We start from the raw sequence: 22,802 nt of genomic DNA, 5'->3' as shown, positions 1-22,802 counted from the left end.
ATGTCTTGGGTACAGAGTTTACTACGAGACTCAACCTCACTAGTAACAAGGGAAATGAAAATTAAAACTAAAAAGAGATATCATCTCTTATTCAATCTAAAAGAAGTCAACAATTTCAATTAGTGCAAACTTGTGGGCCACATCTTGTAGTTGAATATAAACAGAATCTAGATAGACCCCACCAATCCCAAGCATCTATCCTAGAGAAAGTCTTTCACGGTGCACACAGATGTACATGGCACCATTGTTTGTGTAAGCAGATCATTGGAAACAACCAAATCGCTACCAACATGAGACTGGTAGAATACACAGTGATTGGTCCTACAAAGGAATACTTCCCAATAACAAAAGTCAATGCCTAGATGCCATGCCTGTTGACTTGGATAAATATCACCAATGGAATGCTGTGTGATAAAAGCAAGTGAGAAAAAATAGGTGCAGCATGATACCACCAACATACATCTAAAAATGTAAACCATGCTATGGACGGTTGGGAAGAAATACCTACAACGTGAGACAGTGTTGTAGGGGTTCATTGCACAGACCTGGGCATGGGCTTGAGTCTTCACTCAGCTCCTGCTCCCATGTGACATTGTCAGTCATATCATCTCTGTGTCTCAATTTCATCATCTGTAAAGTAAGGACATAAGCCTTTTGTCACACACTACTTACATTTGTTTCTAATGTGTGTGTGTAGCACTCTTTTTCATGATAACTTCTGGCTTTGTTATCAAAAGTAGTTCTTTCTATCCCAAGTAATACAGAAATGTTCATTGATTCATTTTCCTAGAATTTTTTTGTTTTGGTTCACATTTTAATTTCTAATCCATATGAAATTTATTTTGTGTAAATGTGAAGACATCAAGTGTTATCCAACCTCCCTCTCTGTTTCTTCTGTGATTTCCCCCCCAGGTTTATTGTCCTATATGAAATTTAGAGTCATTATGTTCAAAAACAACTTCAACATATATTGGGTTTTAAATTGGAACAGCTTCTGTTGTTAAATTAATCAGAGGAAACAGAGATGTTTATAATACTGCATTTTCTCATACAGGAATATGATATACTTCCACATTTATTCACATCTGTTTTTTTGTACTTCAGTAAGTTCATATAACTTCCTTCATAGAAAAACTACTCAATTCTTATTATGTTTATTTTCTTAGTATTTTATATACCATACTAGAGGCCTGGTGCACAAAAATGTGTGCACTCAGGGGGGTCCCTCAGCCCAGCCTGTGCCCTCTCACAGTCTGGGACCCCTCGGGGGATGTCCACCTGCTGGCTTAGGCCTGCTCCCCAGGGGCAGTCAGACATCCCTCTGGCAGCCCTGGAGCCCTCGGGGGATGTCCACTTGCCAGTGGGGAGCAGGCCTAAGCTGCAGTTGGACATCCTTAGCACTGCTGAGGAGGCGGGAGAGGCTCCTGCCACCACCACTGTGCTGGCAGCCATCAGCCTGGCTTGTGGCTGAGCAGAGCTCCCCCTGTGGGAGCGCACTGACCACCAGGGGGCAGCTCCTTCATTGAGCGTCTGCCCCATGGTTGCCAGTGTGTGTCATAGTGACCAGTCATTCCCAGTCGTTCTACTGTTAGGGTCAATTTGCATATTACTCTTTTATTATATAGGATATATATATATTTAAAAAAAGAAAGCAAACTTTTGAGTTCAGTTTGGAGCACAGTAAGGGAGACCTGTATTGGAGGCATTCTTTCTATTTCTCAGTACTTCATGATTTTGTATTCTCTATGTACAAGGACTGCTCAAACGTACACCGGGTAATGGAAACTGCTAGACTTATTCGGAACACGTTGAGTGTGTCTGAAGGATGCCTTTAGAAAAGGAATGTGTGGAATCACTTGAAGTTCTTGTTAAAAAGAAGAGAAAAGAGGGGTCCCTTCCTGAGTGCTCTTAAAGGTAATGGACCTCGTCTTTGGCGTGCAGCAGTTCTGAGCACCCAGTAGTGGTTGTGGAATGTCAGCTCCCAGCCCCCAGAGGGACACTCTGAGGCTCCTTTGACCTCCGTGCTGGCGTCATTGCTGGGCAGTAAGATTTTCAATAGACAGCCTGACTGCCACTGTGCATCCGCTTAGATCTGTCCTGAGACAGGGGACCATCTAGGAAGCTTCCCTGCCTGTGATCCCAGTTAGCAAGAGGAGAATGAAAAGGACCAGGCACTGTGGTGTATGGAATCTGTGTGCCGTGTTTCAGGTGCTTTGTTCCTTTTAAAGTGTCTTGCAAAATGCATCGCTGGGTGCATTTTACATTCTGACCAACTTGAAGGGCTTTTCCCAACTCTTATCTTTATCTCTTTAAGTTATGGGATCGTGAGGGTGAGGAGAACTTGAAAGTTTGAAATGCCGTTAAATAGGTCATTTCAGAGACTTTCATGGGAAATAGTTTCCTTTAGCCAGAGTTATGGGCAGAAACTATTATTAATACACAACTAGTATATTATCAGCTACTTCACTTAAATTGAGGGTAATAAAAGAAAAAAACGTTCAGATTCTCCCTTTCAGCTGTTCATTTTGTTCTAAGTCAATGCAGTTCCCTTTGTGATGGTCTTCAGTGACAGCGGAAGGCTTGTTCAGGGGGCGGGAGCTGGGTTTGGAAGTCTGTACAGGGTGACAAAGGTTCTAGGAATGCTAGGACTGCAGACTGGAAAAATAAGGGAAATCAAGTAACAACGCTAATGTATGTGCAGACATTTTTATCTTTCTATATGAGTTTCAAAAACCAAATAGCTTTCTGCTAGACACAGATAGAGATGAAACCAAAACACCTACACATCCTTCATCGTTGCACATGAGTATTTCTAGGAAGAACTACATGAGTCTAGAACCTTCTGAGTCATTTAACTTGTTACTGGTTATATCTTTTGCTACTAGTTGCATTTTATGTCTGTTTATTAGAAGCTAATTTGATACTAAAAACATGGTCCTTCTCTCTTCTTGCCTAATGATTCACTCTATATTTCAAAAAATTTGCTTTTCTTCAAGAACTAGTATTATAGATACATACCTTATATAATATCATTAGTTACATACCAGCTTGAATTAATAATATATTAAATAATATATATATTTTACATACCAAATAAGATTTATAAAGTTATAACTTTGAAATAGCTGCTGTCTACTGATTCTATTATACATTAGCATAGTATTAAGTTAATTCACATATTGACCAGATAATAAGTCAATTCGGAATATCCTTTAACTAGATGATATAGTGGGTAGTTTCTTAACAAATACTACTCATTGAGTTCTTTGGTAAACATTTCACATGTGAAATTTCATTTAATCCTGAAAACAACCCTAGGAGACAGGTTTACATTTTGTTCATGTTGTACAGAATTATGAAGTTACTTACCTCAGGGAACACAGGTTTTAAGAGAAAGAGGAATGATTTAAACCCAGTTGCTCTAGCTTCAAAGCCAGTATCCCCAAACACTGCACTATAGCCCCTCTCTAAAACATACTTTTAAAAGAAACATAATCCATCTTGGTTTACCTATTGAGTGGAGAAAATAGATTATTTTCCACAACCATAGAGAGAGAGAGATTTTCTCTCAAAATTCTCAAAAATAATTTCTACCATAAAACTAAAAAAGGTTTTGGCCTTTATATATTGTATTTCTCTTTTATTCAGAGGCAACTATGCATACATATATCAATTCAAATTATATGGGAACATTGATTATTTAACTATAAGGACAAGGGATGGAGGTAAAATATGTATTTTACAAACTGATAACTTTGCAATTTCTACATTAATGTTGAGAAGTGAGATTCAGTGACCTCTGGTTAAGCCCCTAGTGGTGGAGCCAGAAACTTTGTATCTTCCAATAGCCTTTTAAACAGAGAAAATTACTTAATTTGTAAACAATAAGGCATATAAATATATATAATTTTTTAAACCAACACCAATGAAGAGTAACAGTTAACTGGAAACTTATTAAAATCACTGAGTCCAATATACTTCTTTTTAGTTAGATTTCTATAAGCCATTTCTCAGACATTATGACTTGGTTTTTCATAAATATCTAAAGCAAGAGAAGTGCTGTATATTATTAGTGCTGCAGACTACTACTTAAATTTACTCGGAGTCTCAGGTCCAGGCTAGTTTCTTTCAGCACTAAACCAGAAGCCCGAAGTTATATCCCTTTTGCTTAAGACCAAATGGATCCTGGAGAGGTATGGAAATGTCTACCCAGGACTTTAACTCTTCAAAGTCCTTATCTCACCTACCGATAGGTTAACAGAAGGCCACTCAGCCTCTTCTCTCTTCTCCCCTCAGCTCTACTCCCTCCCCCTTTCAGATGCAGAGTATGTGAGCTACTTCTCATTGCTTGTTTATTGCTACGAACACCTACAGCCCAGGCCTTCAGGGTCTCACTTTCCCTAAAGACAGGTACCCTGCAAGGGGAATTCTATTTCTTGTCAAAGTAAATTTTAACCCACTAATACCTCATTATCATCATTATAATTTTGTGACGACTGTCATGAACTTACAAGCATGGTTGTAACTGGACACGTTATAAATTATTCACTGAGGCTGATATCAATTTAATGAGAATATCTAATTCATTGGTAAATATATTTTATCCTCCATACATGCAGATAATGTTATGAGTAACAAATTTCGTAAGTGGTAAGGCCTCATTTTTTGCAATGGGTGATATTATATTGCATTTTTCTTGTATTTAATTCAGTTGTCTACCTATTTGTTTTCCGATTTAAACTATATATATATATTCTGGCTTCTAATGAAGGGATAAGGGGGAAAAGCATTGCATCCTACTCTTGAATGATTTTTAGATACATTTAGTTCTAAAGTTTAAATTATAAAAATACTTTAAAGCAGTGGTTTGCATGGCAAAGGTGTGGAAGCCGATTTCATTCTCCCTCAACACAAACTGGGTGAGCTTCAGTGATTCTGTGCACACACATCCCAGCCTTTTCCCCAAAAGACTGCATCAGGTTTAAGAACACCCTCTCTGTAAACACTGGGGAGGACAGGCAGGAGAGCATAGTTTTGCTTTGTTTGATTTGTTAATCCATTTTTAAATTCTTTCCTGGGTATGGAATCCTTCAGCCCCCATCTTTCTCTCTGTGTCTAGATCCCTGAAGGTCATAGCTAAGTAGAAAAATGAAAGCTATTGATATAGGAACAATTTACTAAAGTGGACCATTTGTCAGAGAATCATATAGTAAATGAATTTAAAACTGTCTACTCAGGTTATGTATGAAGAACTCTTTCTTATCATTCCCTGAGCCTATTAAGTTCAAGGAAGTAGCAGATATAAAATTTGTTAATTTCAAATCCAATTCAAGCTATATCTCCCTATGTGGACCTCAACATTGTTTTTATCCAATCATTTATATTAATGTAAATAAACCTGAGTCACACAGTCCTAAAAAAGAAGAAAATGCAATGCGCTATCACTTCAATCTACCAGAATGGCCAAAACCCTGAACGCTGACAAAACCAAATGCTGGCGAGGAAGTGGAGTAACAGTGACTCTCATGCATCGCTGCTTGGAATGTAAAATGATACAGCCACTTTGGGAAGGAGTTTGGCAGTTTCTTACAAAACTATACACACCCTTACTGCACAATCCAGCAGTCGTGCTCCTTGGTCTTTACTCGGAGAAGTTGAAAACTTTGGTCTACACAAATACATGCAAAGGGATGTTTATAGCAGCTTTATTCATAATTGCCCAAACTTGGAAGCAACCAAGATATTTTTTAATCAGCGAATGGATAAGTAAACTGTGCTAGCCCTAGCCAGTTTGCTCAGTGGGCAGAGCATGGGCCTGTGGACCAAAGGGTCCCAGTTTTGATTCTGGTCAAGGGCACGTACCTCTGTTGCAGGCTCCTCTCCAGCCTGGGCCCTTCCCAGGGTGTGTGTGGGAGGCAACCAGTTGATGTGTTTCTCTCACATTAATGTTTCTTAAGTCTGTCTTTCCTTCTCTCTTCTACTCTCTCTAAAAATCAATGGAAAAGTATCCTTGAGTGAGGACTAAATAAAAGAAAAGATCAATAAACTGTGCTATATACAGATAGTGAATATAATTCACTACTATATCACTCAGTACTAAAAAGAAATGAGCTATCTATCAAAACATTAAATGCATACCACTAGGTGAAAGAAGCCAATCTGTAAAGGCTACATACTTTATGATACTTTATGAGTTCAACCATATGACATTCTGGAAAAGGCAAAACCATAGAGGCAATAAAAAGATCAGTGTTTTCCAAAGGTTAGGGAGAAGGGTGGGAGGGGTGAACAGGCAGAGCACAGAGCATTTAGGATTGTGAAATTATTCTGTATGATACTATAATGATGCATACATGAGATTAAACATTTGTCTAGACCCCTAGAATGTGCAACACCAAGAGTGAACCCAAATTTAGACTATGGACTTGGGTGATAATGATGTGTCAGTGCAGGTTCTTCAGTTAGAACAAATGTACCCCTCTGGTGGGGGACCTTGATAATGGGGAGCCTGTGCATGCATGAGTACATGTTTAAGAACTGTACTTTTTGCTCAATTTCACTGTGAACGTAAAACTGATCTAAAAAACTAGGTCTATTTAAAGAGAGTAAAAAGGAGAGTCAGATAGAAGGACACTAACAGGTGAAAAACAACTGCACCATTTTTCCATTCATTGATAAATATTTATTAATTTACTATCACATGCATTTTATTTTGTTATGTTTTACATGTATTAGATATATAGCATTTTATTGATTTGTTTTACTAATATTAAACCTAGAATTATTTACGATTTGATTTGAAGAATTGTGCATGATGATACTTAGGGGCGTAGGGGAAGAGGGCAAACTGGCTAAAACAAGAGCCCGCCTGCTGTATGGGGAGTGATCAATGGAAAGGATAAATGGGTGGAGATTGCTTGCCATTTAGTGGGAGAGGGAATAAAGGTGCCATTTCAAAGAATAGAATTTTCCCTGATAGTTTTTCAAAGAGAAGCTGTACCTCATTAATGTTTAAAATAGGTTTAGCGTCTTATAAGGGTTTAAGGTTGGATATAAAAGGAAATTAGAAGAATAGGTGTGAGGAAAAGTCAAAGGGAGGGAGGATCCAGGAGAAAAGCAGAGGGGAAATGCGGAGTGCAGCATCGGACCCCTCCACAGCCACCCAGAGTCCCTGTAAGTATAAAGACCCTGTAAGAGAATTAGAAGTCTGCCTCATGGCTTCCTTCTGGTCCTGCTGGGAGAGGGGAGGTGGCAGGAGAACGAGGAAGAAGCTAGGACCCAACGATGACATTTCACATCCAGTGAATGTTTAAATATCAGCTCTGACTACTGTTTGGCCTATTCTAAGTGCAAGGCTGGGCACAGAGTAGATTTTCAATAAATAATGAATTAGGAGGGAGAGTATATTACTTGTTACAGTAGTGTTTCTCAGATTAGCTAACACTCAGCTTTTCAAAACCCAGTAATATCCCTCTTCAAAAGAAACAAAAGACCAGACCCTCTGTGACCAGGTCAGAATATCTCTGGGAGCTATAGCAGACCTTCCCACACCAGCTTACAAATGAAATGATATAAGATGGGCCAGCTGATGACTCAGAATGTGCCTGTAGGAATTCTTTTCATCCATCAATAAAATAAAAACACAAAAAGGTTGTAATACTTAGAACTCACAGACTCCACATCTATGGAAAGCATGAATGTGTCAGAAAAACTAAAGGAGGATTACTACATTCTTAGATAAATTTAACCCCAGGAAAACAAAAGTTTTTGATATTGATGATCTGGTGACCACCCCCTCCCCCCTATAAAAACAGCAGAAAGAAAAGTTTATTGTCTTATTTGTGTTTCTCTAAGTAGATTAAAATAGAATTTAAGATTTTGCTATAAATTTGGATATATGGCATTAATTAGGGTCACACTGAATACATTGTGTTCTCATTATGCTGTTAAGAATTGATATTGCATTTGTTTTGAGTTCATTTTCCCTTTAGTACTTTGCAATAATATTTTAATAGCTTGATTCATTATGTTGTATTAATAAGAATATATTATCATAAGTTAAGAATATTAACTATAATAAATAATATAGCTAATCTATAGATAAAATAGATTTACTATACCATCTGCTTTCAATATATAACCAATTGGTTAACTGTGAGAATAGCTTTATTGCCTCTTTTTCATGGTTTCATCATTATTAAGATAGCTAAACCCAGGGAATGTTTAAGTAAAGCACACACATGCAAATACCCACATAGAGAAAATGACATTCATAGTTTAACTTTTTCATAAAACTGGAATATCCCTCCTGAGATATTATAATAAAGTTGATGTTATTTTCCAGCTGTATGTCAAAGACACATGTATACAGTGGTAAAAACTTTCATCTCCCTTGGATGGGTGCCAAACAGGTCCTTGGTAAAACTGTAAATTGGTAAAAAGTTGTTTTCTGATCCTTTCTCTCTGTTTAAAATTAACCCAATAACCCTTTAGTCACCTTCCCTGGGTGCTGTCACCACCATAGACTGTGCAGGCACCTCAGGGAAATTAATTCCCTTGACAACCAGGTCCTCCCTCTTCCTTTCCTTGTTCTGTTCTTACAGGAAGTAAACACATCCATGCTTTCCAGAGATGTGGAGTCTGTGAGTTCTAAGCATTACAACCTTTTTGTGTTTTTATTTTATTGATGGATGAAAAGAATTCCTACAGGCACATTCTGAGTCATCAGCTGGCCCATCTTATATCATTTCATTTGTAAGCTGGTGTGGGAAGGTCTGCTATAGCTCCCAGAGATATTCTGACCTGGTCACAGAGGGTCTGGTCTTTTGTTTCTTTTGAAGAGGGATATTACTGGGTTTTGAAAAGCTGAGTGTTAGCTAATCTGAGAAACACTACTGTAACAAGTAATATACTCTCCCTCCTAACTCATTATTTATTGAAAATCTACTCTGTGCCCGGCCTTGCACTTAGAATAGGCATAGAGTTTATGAAACAGAAACTTGCTCTCCAAGAACATACTTCTAGCAGAAGACAGACAATAACAATAACCATAACAATGAAGTTAGAGCATGACAGGTGCTATAAAGAATTCTATAACAGGTTAAGTTAAAACAAGAATGCTGGATTGGGGTGGGGGGTATGGTTCAGATTGCAGTGTTAAATACTGTGGTTGGAGTAGCTTCATAGAGACAGTGGGATTTGAGCATCTTTGAAAGATTTGGGTCATTGAGCCACGTGCCCCAGCACACATGCGGGATGAATGGGTTTTCTATAATAAGAAAACTAAGCAGGGAAGGTGCCATATTATACGCTATCATGCCAAATTATAATTCTTCAGTTTCTGAGGGATATTGAAGTTAAAGAAAGAAAACAATATTACTGAATGGATTGTATTATTTTTTTCATATAAATGCAGAAATATTTAAGTATGGCTTTGAACAAAATAGTCAGTATGTTAACTAGCCAGTTTTTTGCTTTAAATTTTTAAATTGGTCTAAAAAATTAAAGGGTAACACCATCTAGAAACATATTGCAATATATGTATTTATCAAAACATCAAAATTTTCTTTGGGTAAAAAGAACACCAAAATTGATTTTGTTGTTGCTATTAATCAAATAACTAAGTTAAGCATAACATACCTAGGTCTTAGTGTTCTGACTAGCTCTCATGGTGAGTGACTTTATTTTCCAAGTCTTCTCAGATGAAAATCCTTGTATGAAATCTTCTGGTTTCTCATTTAGCTTCTGGATCCTTTGAAATATTGGGAGCATTTCCCTATTAAGCATAATTTTAACATTTTGTACATCAGTTCTGCAGGCCTTTAAGACAGTGGTTAAATGTGGTCAGTCTTGCCCTAGCCAGTTTTGCTCAGTGGATAGAACGTCAGCCTGCGGACTGAAGGGTCCCAGGTTCGATTCCGGTCAAGGGCATGTACCTTGGTTGCGGGCACATCCCCAGTAGGAGGTGTGCAGGAGGCAGCTGATCGATGTTTCTCTCTCATCGATGTTTCTGACTCTCTATCTCTCTCTCTTCCTCTCTGTAAAAAAATCAATAAAATGTATTTTTTAATAAAAAAAAATGTGGTCAGTCTTAGGAGTGAGAAGGATTCTTTTGGTCTTCTATCTGCTTCATGCCTGCGTTGTGGGCATATTTTTACAGAGAGATGGGTCTGAAATCCATTAGAAAGTTAAAATCTCCTTTCCAAAATTCCATAGCTTGAAAGGAAATGCATTTGAATGTTTATCAGTAGGATATTAAAGCAAGTAAATGTAATAAAATCTAATGAGAGCACACATTTGTTTTCTTTTTTGTTTCTGTGCCTTAATTCAGTTCAGTGCAATTAATTGTAGCAGCTACTTCACACGAAAAAACCATTTTGATTGAAGAACCGAAAGCGTCCTCTCTAAGGCACAAGGTATGTCCTTTGCTCTTGCAGATACGGAGACAAGGAGGCATCCAGCTCCTGGTGGACCTGTTGGACCATCGGATGACAGAAGTCCACCGTAGTGCCTGCGGAGCCTTGAGAAACTTGGTGTATGGGAAGGCCAACGATGACAACAAGATTGCTCTGAAAAACTGTGGTGGCATCCCAGCGCTGGTGAGGCTACTCCGAAAGACCACCGACCTGGAGATCCGGGAGCTGGTCACAGGTTAGAATCTTTATTAACAGCATGACTGTCTCTTAAGATCAATTTCCATTCTCCAGCATAATAGCAAATGTGGAGAGTCTTGACCTCTCCGGGGGCTAACAGCCATAGGCAGTTCAAGTAGGTGTTTGCAAATGACGAGTCAAGTGACTAAGAGCATATTCAATGTAACACTCAGAGATTGATCAAATTCAATAATTATAATCCCATAAACATAATCCTCACTAAAATTCTGTGGCCATATTTCAGTCTTTGTCATTTGACTTAGTACCCACTGATCATCATTAGAATGGCATTAATAATGATTAAAGGGACCATAGCATTCCTCACTCAAGCTCCAAGGGCCCTTCCTTTACCTCTATAACTTGTTTCCTAAGCCCCTTTCTTCTATGAATTACTTCTTCTACCTCTGATTTTGTAAGCAAATGTTCTCTTATAGTTTGAAAAAAATAATGATGATTAAAGAGCCTGGTATCTGAGTTATTGCTAAGAAGGTATATATTCTGGTTTATACTGTGGTTAACAACACAGAACTTATCGTATTTAACAGTTCATTTCAGTTATAAAATATTTATGCCTACAAAGTCCCAAGGTTATATGGTATTAAATATTAAGGAACTTTTCAATTGTGAACATGAGAGAAAGCCTTTCCATAAACATAGAACTTTTGAGTTTTGTAAAATAGAGAAAATTGTCAAAGCCACCTCTTAGAGCCATCAGGATTAATGAATTAGAACATGTAAAGCATTTTGCACATCCCTTTCTTGGGATACATATGGGCACAGTAAACATCAGCCATTCGCTATCATCCCTCACTTTTAAAGCGTGCAGTTTTACTTGTTGGAGTGCTAACAACATTGGTGTCCTCAACATGGGATTTTAGATTGCTCTTCTTGATTATACACATGGCTGTTCTGGGTGATATTTGGGTTCATCAAACTTTCCCATTCAAGCAAATATTTTGCCAGTGGTTTGCAAGGTTGGCTCTCAAAAGTGGATGTTTTAATTATCCAGGATTCCACTGACCTCTGACTTGGCTCTAAAATGTTCTTGTCGCTATGCTGATGAAGTCTGTGTGAATTTGTCTATTTAAGGAAGTGCAGTACTCAAGCCAGAGTTATAAATATTTGTTCAATCTTGGTTCACGACTTGCAGCATCAGCATCTTTTCTTAAAATGTACCTACACCCTTAAAGATTATTGTCATGTCTCTTTGCCATGATGGATCCTATTGAAAAACAGAAAGCACTTTGGTCAAGCTCTACCACTCTAGAAATGGAAATCAGAAATGAGCATCTATAAGAACAGTCCAGTGTGAGACAAATCACTTTAAGTAACAAAGTAATGACAAAGCCTTCAAAAATATCAGCACGGCAGAAATCTGAGGGCTCCTGGAAACCGCAGGGCTCTGCTGACTTCTGCTTAGACACAGCGTCAGCGATGCACATCTAGCCAAAGCTGACTCCACTGCCTGATGCAAAGGTAAAATGAGGCAGATGAATGCACCTCAGAGGGCCTTAGAGAGTCATGTTCATCTTCTGCACCAGCCCGTGGTCATCTGCCAAAGTGAGCTATTATGAAAGCTTGGAATCAGAGAACTCCCACAGAGCTGGGGGAATCTAGTGTTTTAGTACAGACAAGCCAATTTAACCTCAAGGTCATCCTTAGTTGTCTTTTCTCAAATGCTTTTGCATTTCTACAGGGTCAGGTGTGTGCTAAGCTTTAGACTTTTGCATGTGCAGGGTTGGCGTTAGCTGACCACACCCACACAGGCATGCTGATAACTAACACCCGTGCCCACTGAGATGGGTGTGCCCTGTTCTGAATTGTCGAATCGTATGTTCCTGGCAGCTAGATATTAAAAGGGAAGTCCCTGACTTCCAAACATGTTCACATTTTGGAAACTTAACTAAATGAGCAGCAAGGGGGTCGATGGCTCTGGAGGGAGGAGCAGAGCATAAGAGTGAAGAGGCTTTCTTCATTTCTTCATTTCTGTTGTCACAAGCCCCCCACCCCCTTCCCCAAATCCTTTTGGGAATTAGGCTGTATATGTATGCAAAAAATTTAGAAAGCAATGGTTTAAAAGTAACAAATATCACTTCCTTTGTAATTCTCCAGTGGAACTAATACAGAGTTCAGCACGGAGTAAGTACTGAGGACAGTACAGGAGCCCCATTAAGACACACTGTGTATTAGCAAGTGCATGAAAACAAATGTGCTGAAAACATTATAGGGGGATAATGAGCTTTGAATACCTTTCTGGATATTTACAAACTAGGGTATTTTGTAAACAAACATTCAAAAGAACAATTTTAGTGTTTTTTTTAATTAAGCATGTTTATAAACCAGATTTTAGATTAGATCTAGGTTCTATATACAGAGGAATCTAGAGTACCAAATTATAAGCAATAAAAGAAAGGAATGATATTGCATAGCTTTAAATTATTTACTGAGTATTCTTTGGCAAACTGTTTGAACAATAATAAAATATTAAAATTGAAGTATTTACATATATTTACATTCAACACAAACATGCATGCTTTAAAAAACAGCTGCCTGTTTGCACTGCCGTATCTGTTCACAGTAGAATAGATAGTGCCCGTTAGGCCTTGCAATAAATAACTTTCTTCCTATGCCATAATTGCTGTGAGATGATGATCAGAATTTTATTAGAATCCAGTTGAAGCCATTATATGCTAGCCATTACTTGAAATGCGCCAAAGCAAATAAACTTTGATTAGAAATGCTGCATGTCCTTTGGGCTTGACTAATATAATTTTTCTCTCTGTAAATATGGAAATAATCAACCTAAATTTTGAAATGCCCAACTAAAGATTTCAGAGTGCTTTACAAATCATAATAAAATGGGTTTTATTGAACCATAAAACTTAATAAATAAGTTTTATTTTAGTTGAAAGCAAGAGTCCTTATGATTTCTGCTTCGTCAAGAATGGAGTGTATTCTTTGATCTTATGCTTCACAGACCCAAATAGTCTTTCCTTTAATTAAGGAGCCAGAGCTCACTTTACCTACTTCACTTAGTAGTTTTAGGTTAGTTGTTTAGTCTCCAAAGGGTTCTGCTATAAGTTGAACTATGTTCCCCCAAAATTCATAGGTTGAAGTGCTAACCCATAGTCCCTCAAAATGTGACTCAGATGTAATGAGTTATGTTAGCATACTAGAGGAGAGTGAACCCTTAATCAGATAAGGCTGGTGTCCTTATGGAAAGGGGAAATTTTTAACACAGATACGTACAGGGATAATGCCATGTGAAGATGAAGGCAGAGATCAAGGTGATGCTTCTACACAGCAAGGAACACCAAAGATAGCCCGAAAACCATCAGAAGCTCAGAGAGATGCATAGAACAGATTCTCCTCACAGCCCTCAAAAGAAACCAACCCTGGTGACATCTTGATTTTGGACTTGTAGCCTCCAAAACTGTGATACAGTCAAGTTCCTGTTGTTTAAGTCATTCAGTCTGTGGTACTTAGTTATGGCAGCTCTAGGCAACAAATACAGACCTAAATCCAGACTGTGCCTTCTCCTTTTCTCAGTAGTGAGCAAACACATTTACTGGTCATGGAACTAAAGCAATGCAAATAAATGTAAAACCATGCTGGTTTAATAGTATCACTGTATTTAAAATAAATGGGTCCCTATTGGTCTGATTTCTTAATTCATCTTCTTAAAGCAACTACTTGTGAAGGAACGGAAACAGCAAAGGTGATAATTAGATACATTGCCTTCTTTTACTTTTTTCAATCAAAGTAATAGACATATATGGTCCAAAAATAAAATAGTATGAAAATGCTTATAGTGAAAATAGCAGTCCCCTTCCTCATCTGTCCTCCCAGATTCCTCACAGGCATTTGGCCTTAGTTTTTGTTTTGTTTACCTTTGTGGGTTTTTTTTTCATGGTTATTTTATATACTTAAATAATATGTTTATTTTACTCTAAATCAATTATCATGGGCTTTTCATATTGATTTTCTATTATGATAGAGGAGAATTTTTTTTCATTTTCATCATTCATGTCTTCTATTTCTTCTTACCAAAATGGTGGGATCATTATCTCTGGTCCTTTTGCAAATTTAATCAGTAACTTTAAAGGTAAGTCTCCAGTTTTTTCATCTAACTCAGACTTTATCTCTTATCACTTATTTTGTAAGATAAGGGTGTTAGTTCTCCTATGTTTTCACCCTTCATATTCACAACCTCTGTCATCATACTTGACCTTTATATTGTTATGGTTTACTGCATTTGCCATCTCTTCTGTGACAATTGTCAATCTTCCAAGATTTTCTGTAGCTTAATTCAAGGGCTTGAAAGCCAGAGACAAGCCTTTGCATTATGGTAGAAGGGCAGATCCATGTGGGACCCAACAGTCACATTTCCCCCAACCACCATGGATCCTGTGTGATGCCTGACAAAGGAGTACATTTCTAGCATCATATCTGAATGGATCCTCCACCAACTATGATGCCTTTCAACTCAACTTTGTCCATGATTTCAATCATCATCAATTCCAAAGATTCTCACTACCAGAATCCTCTGTTTGGGGCAGATTTGGCTGATTGCTCTCTAAACTTGCTGCACAGCTCTCCTGGTTTGGAACTTCTGTCTCTTAGATTCCATACCCTCCTCTTTCTTGGTTTACTCTCTTATGAGTTTCTTTAAAAAGGTGCTTAGAAGATGAAATTGTGAAAATGTCTGTATTGCATCTTCATACATGACTGGTATTGGATATAGGTGGATAGATATTTATTTTCTAGTGAATATTTTATATAATTTAATTTTAATCTTGATACTATAAAAAGCCTGTGATGATATACCTAGGTTTATGCCTTTTAAAAAGGTCATTGGGCCGAGACCAGTTTGGCTCAGTGGATAGAGCGTCGGCCTGCAGACTGAAAGGTCTCAGGTTCGATTCCGGTCAAGGGCATGTACCTGGGCTGCGGGCACATCCCCAGTAGGAGATGTGCAGGAGGCAGCTGATCGATGTTTCTCTCTCATCAATGTTTCTGGCTCTCTATCCCTCTCCCTTCCTCTCTGTAAAAAATCAATAAAATTTATAAAAAAATAAATAAAAATAAAAAAAATAAAATAAAAAGGTCATTGGTATCAGATACTTCCAACTTAAAGAGTCATGGCCTTCAGTGTCAGAAAATTATCTTGTTATTTTGTTAAAAATTTGTCCATTTTTTGTGTACTCTCTGGAATTATTGTTTGTTAGATTTTGAACCTCATGGATTTTTCCTCTATTAAATTTTCTTATATAATTTGGAGCCCTTTGCCTTTTATCATACATTCTGAGAGATTTTTTAAGTACCCAACATTTTCCTCAATTTATCTATGAGGGACTTTGGGAGGAATCTAGGGAGATATCATCATCATTATTTCTGTACTTCTAAAATGCTATGCTATTTTTAATAACCTCTGTTCTTATTTTGTGAATATAAACTATTCTTGAATTTCTCTAAGGATGTTATTTAGAACTGAGGTTTGTTTTTCTCTTTATCATGGATCATCTCACTTTTCTCTGGTGTCATTTTTTTCTATTTGGCTTTATAGGAGTCTTTCTCATTTTTGCAGGTTTCTTTTAAAGGTGTAGAGACCCTCAGTTCTCTACTCATTTTTAAGACAAGATAAATAGAGGGTTTGAACTTTGTGCACATTGGTGAAGTTTGTTAACTGTGAGCTCAACTCCAGGTGAGCAGGTAGGCGAGCTTGTGTGCTGGGGAGTCCTTGAAGTATCCGAACGAGGAAGACTTTTCTCTAATGCTCAGATGTCCACATAGCTTTTTACTTCTCTCCCAGTGCATTCAACCTCTTTGGAAATATTCTTCTGAGTTGTTTATTTGTGTGACTTGGAGCGAGGAGTCAATAACTTGCTGGTAGCTAGATGTTCTTGCCACCTAGGTAGGAGGAGAGAATGAAAAGGTGGGCCATTGTTTGCTTCAATCAGTCACCCTTCCATAGCCTCCCTTCTCATTTTTACATACTCATGCCTGTCTTCTCTGAGCATGAGTCTTTCCTGGCCACCAGGACAGCCAGCCCTCATTGGGTCATCAGGACAGAGGCTCCTCTCTGCATATCCTGAGCCGTATTGCCCTCCTCTCAGTTTACCTGCCAGCTCACCTCCCTCTGTTTTTATATCATGCAGAAATGTGATGAAATTTCTCATCTGCTGAATTATTCCTTCCATTGTCTTCTTTATTCCATTATGTCCCTAATAAAGAGTATATTCCCTGCATGAGTTTTGAACAGTTTGATAAGACAAAGTATAAATAGTACTACATACTACCTCTGTTGCTGATAGAAGCCCCTTTGGAGGCATTGCTTTAGGGCTGCTAGCCAAGTAGAGACTTACTATTTCAAACGGAGTCCTGGGTGTAATGTTAATGAAATATCTTCCATGGAAGGAGACGTTGGAACAGAGAAGCATTTCCCCACTAACATCTTCCAGTCTGTTTTTCCCCTCTTATCCTATTTGCTATGATTGCCCCAAGGCCTGGCTCACATCTCCAAAGCAAGAGCTCAGCATTTTGTCAAGATAGGCTTTCCTTCACCTTCCTGGGGCCTCTTGGTGATGACCTGGAGTCCTGGTGGGCATGTTGCTTATTATACCAAGAGGTGCTGAAGTGGGCCAAAGTAGCACATTATTTAAATCAAGTCCAGGGTCAATGTGCTCCCAAGATTTAAAATTTAAAACCCAAATATATTTCTTATCCCAAATGTCCAACATAGCATATCAGAGGTTCTGCAATAAGTTTAAACAGCATGATAAAGATACAAATGACTAGAGACAACCAGTAATGAAACACCAGCAATGTAGAGATGCTCTGAATTTTATTTTATTTTATTTTTTATTTTTATTTTTTAAAATATATTTTATTGATTTTTTTTTTTGATTTTTTTTTTTTACAGAGAGGAAGGGAGAAGGGTAGAGAGTTAGAAACATCGATGAGAGAGAAACATCGATCAGCTGCCTCCTGCACACCTCCTGCTGGGGATGTGCCTGCAACCAAGATACATGCCCTTGACCGGAATCGAACCTGGGACCTTTCAGTCCGCAGGCCGACGCTCTATCCACTGAGCCAAACCGGTTAGGGCAATGCTCTGAATTTTAATGCAAACCCCACCAAATATCAAATTTCCAAGGAGGAATTAAAAATCAAAGTCCAAATCCACTTTTATGTTGAAGCTCAAAGACATTAAAGTTCAAAGGAATTAAAGTCTAAAAATCAATATCTCTTCGCCATTGTGTTTAAGTTCAAAGTCCACAATTTTTAAGTTAAAAAACCATTTTCCCGACTATTTTATTCTGCACAGTCTTTACCAGAAGGATTCTCTGTGCCTCTTTGAGGTCTGATTTCTTTCAAAAATGGGGCTGCCTCACACTGAAGTTGGTGCCATACTTTCAGGGCCTCAAAAGCTGCATTATTTCAGAGTCAACTCCCACTTAACTCACTGTTCAAAGTTATTCAGGAACCCTGGCCCATGACCATCACCTTCAGAAAAGGAGCCATTCCAAACCCCAAGAGCAGTTACCCTAGACACAGATATACCCAGAGACCAGCCTTAGCTGAGGCCATGGCAGCCACTCAGCTACGTCTGCATTGGTTACCTATTGCTGCTACACCAAATTGCCACACATTTAGCAGCTTAAAAAATGCAAATTTATTTTTTCCCAGTTTTGGAGGTTAGGGTCCAACACAAGTCTCACTGGGCTAAAATGAAAATGCCAAGCAGAGCTGTGTTCCTTTCTGGGGACTTTAGGAGACAGTCCTTGCCTTTTTCAGCCTCTAGAGGCTGCCCACATTTCTTGACTAGTGACCCTCTTCCACTGTCTTCCTAGCCAGCAACATTGGTCTCTGATAATCTTCCATGGTCACATTTCCCTTGGACTGCTGCAAGGAAGGGTTCTCTGCTTTTAAGGAGCCATGGGATTAGATCGGGCCCACCTGGAAAATCTGGAATAATCTCCAGGATAATGTCCCCATCCCGCCATCCTTACATTACATCTTCACAGGCCCTTTTGCTCTATAAGGTAACATACTGACAGGTTCTGGAGATTGGGATGGGGACACATTTGGAGGCCCATTATTCTGTCATCCACAGTATCAGCGGGAAGATGAGTAAATGGAGATCTCCTTGGATTTAGTCACTCAGGTGAGGCCGGTCTGATGGTGGCTGGATTCCAGAGTCCACAATCTGTGAGCTTAACTGAACCAGGAGAAAGAGTCCCAGCAAATAGGTATGCCTTTTGGTATTAGGCATTCACCAGGTACAGAGAAAGTGAGTCCGTCCATGCATATTGTGTATTCTTTAGGAAAATGGAATCACAAACATTGTTGTCATCTTGCAACATTTAGAGGCTGGCACCCTCTTTGCTGCAGGGAGTGTGTGACACGACTTCCACTATTGCCTGTTAACAGGCATCCCTCCATCCTGTGTTACAACAGCTATTTCTCTGCTTTGTACTGTGAAGTCATGAGATCACCTGACCCTACAAAGGCTGCAGAATCACCTCAAAAGTCCCGAACCTGAGGCTGCTCTTGGTGTTACAGAAACCGGTGCTTGTTCGTGCTCAGGCTCCGAGGTCCTCATCTTCCAGTCGCCCCTTTTCACTGCTGTGATGGGATGTGTTTCTATGGCTCGTTTCCCTCCACTAGTCCCCTGTAGCTTTCCAGAAGGCTCAGTTGAGTTTCTACCTATTGAACCCTCTTCCTCAGGTAGACATTCAGCTTTTGAATGTATGTAGGGATAGCAGTTTGCTGGAATGGAGTCCTGCCTGCCCTTCACTTTCCCCTTGCTCTCCTACCTGGAAACATTGGTCTAGTGCAGCCGTGGGCAAACTACGGCCCGCGGGCCAGATCTGGCCCGTTTGAAATGAATAAAACTAAAAAAAAAAAAAAAAGACCGTACCCTTTTATGTAATGATGTTTACTTTGAATTTATATTAGTTCACACATACACTCCATCCATGCTTTTGTTCCGGCCCTCCGGTCCAGTTTAAGAACCCATTGTGGCCCTCAAGTCAAAAAGTTTGCCCACCCCTGGTCTAGTGGCATCATGCATTTCTAACACCCCTCAGGATTCCAGATGGGAGCTGGCAAATTTTTCTGGGTTGAGTCAGATGGTAACTATTTTAGCTTGCTGGCCACGGGGTCTCTGTTACAACTCAGTTCTATCGATATTGGGTGAAAACAGTAGTAGATAATATGTAGACAAATGGGTATGGATATGTTTCAACAAAACTTTTTGTATAAAAGCATATGGCTGGCCCCCAAGCCATAGTTTATAGAACCCTCTATTGCACCCTCTCTTCCATAGCCTAGTTCTGAACAAAATGAAGGTGGAAGCCACATTATTAAACCGTTCCAGTAATTACTAGTACTGTTGGAGGCCAGTTTTTAGGCCTGTTTGCCAAGAATTAGGCAGAGGTATTCACCAATGCACAGGCGGCAGTTGGGTCAGGGCAACCCCCAGGACACATCCCATGGATATCAGGAGAACTGGTGTTCCTGGGGGCCACTCATCCCACGAGGAGCAAAGACAGAGTTGAGCCAAGCCATGCATGCCCACAAATGACTTGGGTAAGTCCCTCTATCTCCCAGGGGAAGAATGAGGGAAGGGGTGGGCGAAGCCTGTGTTACATTAATTATGCTTCATTCACAGGAGGAAACAGCAGGCCTGGGGAAGAATCATTCCCCAGCAGCCAAGTGCTGTTAATTCTAATAGATCCCTGGAGGGGGAAAGAGAATTGTTTGTGTTTGGCCTGCTTCTTGGCCCCTATTCATCTTGTAATCAGCTATGCATTTCACACATTCTTTATAGAGATGTCTGTGTTGGGGTTATCTCTTTATAGCAGATAGCCCAGTTATGCCAAATGCAGAGGGCAAAAACCAACAATCCTCAGCACTAGATCTGATTCTTAATTTTCTCCCCAACCAGGCCAAGTCTAATCAAATTAAGAAATTCAAACCATTAACTTCCTGTCCACCCCCACTCTTTTTTAAAATTATATTTCTTTATTGATTTCAGAGAGGAAGTGAGAGGGAGAGAGAGATAGAAAAATCAATGATGAGAGAGAATCACTGATCGGCTGCCTCCTGCACGCCTCCTACTGGGGATCAAGCCCAGAACTCAGGCATGTGCCCTTGGCCAGAATCAAACCTGGGACCCTTCAGTCTGCAGGCCAATGCTCTTATCTACTGAGCCAAACCGGCTATGGCCACCCCTACTCTTAATCCTAGAGATTGAAACAGCTCTAGGCTGTGTGTCTAACCCATTCATTCATTAAACAAATATTAGTTGAGTGTCTACTATGTGGCAGCGAGTTTGAGGTGCTTAGAATATAGGAATTGAATACCCAGGTACCTTCTAGCTGTAGACCACTCCTAGAAACCTCTTCCTAATTGCCAATGTGGTGGTGCCTGTGCTCCAAGGAGCCAGATGGAGAAAGTGAGAAAGAAAGGGCACAGTTGGGAGGGGTCTTGGATTTCAATTGACTTATATAAAAAGAAGTGAACTATATGAAAACATGAAGTGTAATTTCAATATCCATTAGCAGAACCATTGTGGAATGTTTCATGTTTAAAACTCAGAGACCTGCCTTCCTGGAGGTTGTGTGCGGTGGACAAGATTGACAATAAATCTGTAATTTCAAGGAATGGCAAGTGCTATGACAACAAATGAAGCAGGCTAAGGAGATTAGAAAGTGATGGGATTGAAGTTCAATTTAAAAGAAATGAAAAGACCTAAATAATGGTGCGCTAACTTAGATGTGAGTTTCTTTCTTTCTCCCATAAATAAAGTATGGAGGTCAATGTTCTAGGGTGGTAATGTCTCTCTGTCCCATCGTCAGAAACCCAGCCTCCTTCCAGTCACAGATCACACTTCCCTAGGGCGTGGCTCTCTCATTAATGACCAAGATTGTGGCACCTGTGTTCCAATGAGCAAGACATTTTGATATAAAATATTTTTAAGGGAGTTGTAGTTTATGCTAGTTTATACTAGGATTCTTGTAAGAGACTTGTTGACTGTGTACATCAATCTCGTAAGCCTTCTTGACTACAGCTGCCAGAGAGTAGGGCACCGGTGGATGTTTCTAGAACTGATATGTCACATTATTTCCTGTCTTGTATATTCTTACTAGAGGCCCGGAGCAGGATCCCTCAGCCTGGCCTGTGCCCTCTCACAATCCGGGACCCCTCGGGGGATGTCGGACTGCCAGTTTTAGCCCCTGCCACTACTCAGTAGCGGTAGTGCTGCTGTGGAGGCGCCAGTCGTGAACCCGGTGTCTGGCTCCCGTTGGTTATCTGAACAGTGCTCCCGCTGTGGGAGTTCACTTACCAACAGGGGGAAGTTCCTGCATGGAGTGTTTGCCCCCCTGGTGGTCAGTGCACATCATAGCAACCAGTCAACCAGTTGTTAGGTTGTCCGTTCGGTCATTCGGTGGCTTAGGCTTTTATATATAGGTTGTTCCCCAACGTGCCTAACCTGAGAATCAAAGTGTTCTCTGCATTCTTAAGTACCAAGAAGGGATAAACAAACATTCATGAACACCCACCTTTTATCAGCCATTGTGCTGGGTGCCCCGAATGCAGATTTAAAGGAAAGTGCTCAGTGTTTCAGCTATTGTTTGGTACATTCCCTAAACCAGTTTCCTTAGCCTGACTGCCTTACACAGTGATTTTCCAATTCCCCCTGATCAAATCCCAGAGTTCTGGGCCTCGAATCTCAATGCCTAGGAATCTGTATTTTATCAAGGCCCTCTTTCTGTTCTCATGACCATGCTTGTTTGAAGAACATCACTTTTTATTTTCTCCAGGACAGCAGTAACCAGGGTAGGCATCTGAGTGGTGAGGGGTTAGGAGGCATGGATGTGTTTTTGAGAGATGCCTAAATAATTTGTTGCTGATAGTAGCTAAATTATCTAAAAAATGTGACTCATTCATCATATTTACATCTTAGAATGAATTTAAGGTGACCTCTTATTCAAATGTGCTTGTTTAAATGAGAGATAAAAAGTGGAATGACTTCTAGCAAATGTGGCAGAAGTTGCCTACAACAATCCCCTAACTGACAGCCAGCAGGAAGCAACTGTTATTGGTGGTACAGTTCACTGGGGTGGGGCTTGCAACCATCAT

General features: G+C 39.5%; 1 protein-coding gene across 7 annotated transcripts in view; it reads left to right on the top strand.

The window, feature by feature from the left end:
• The window catches only part of CTNND2 (catenin delta 2), a 760,996-nt gene that overhangs the window by 569,748 nt on the left and 168,446 nt on the right, over window positions 1–22,802 (top strand). For all 7 annotated transcript variants that reach the window (XM_070411906.1, XM_070411899.1, XM_070411900.1 and 4 more), the window contains one exon: window positions 10,437–10,650. In XM_070411906.1, coding sequence (XP_070268007.1) covers window positions 10,437–10,650 — 214 coding nt within the window. The remainder of the gene's footprint in view (window positions 1–10,436; window positions 10,651–22,802) is intronic.

The sequence above is a fragment of the Myotis yumanensis genome, unplaced genomic scaffold (genome assembly GCF_028538775.1).
Source record: "Myotis yumanensis isolate MYYU_CA2020_CCGP unplaced genomic scaffold, mMyoYum1.0.hap1 SCAF_4, whole genome shotgun sequence".
Taxonomy (NCBI): Eukaryota; Metazoa; Chordata; class Mammalia; order Chiroptera; family Vespertilionidae; genus Myotis; species Myotis yumanensis.
Note: the sequence above shows the minus strand (reverse complement) of the source record. Positions and strands in the feature narration are given on the sequence as shown.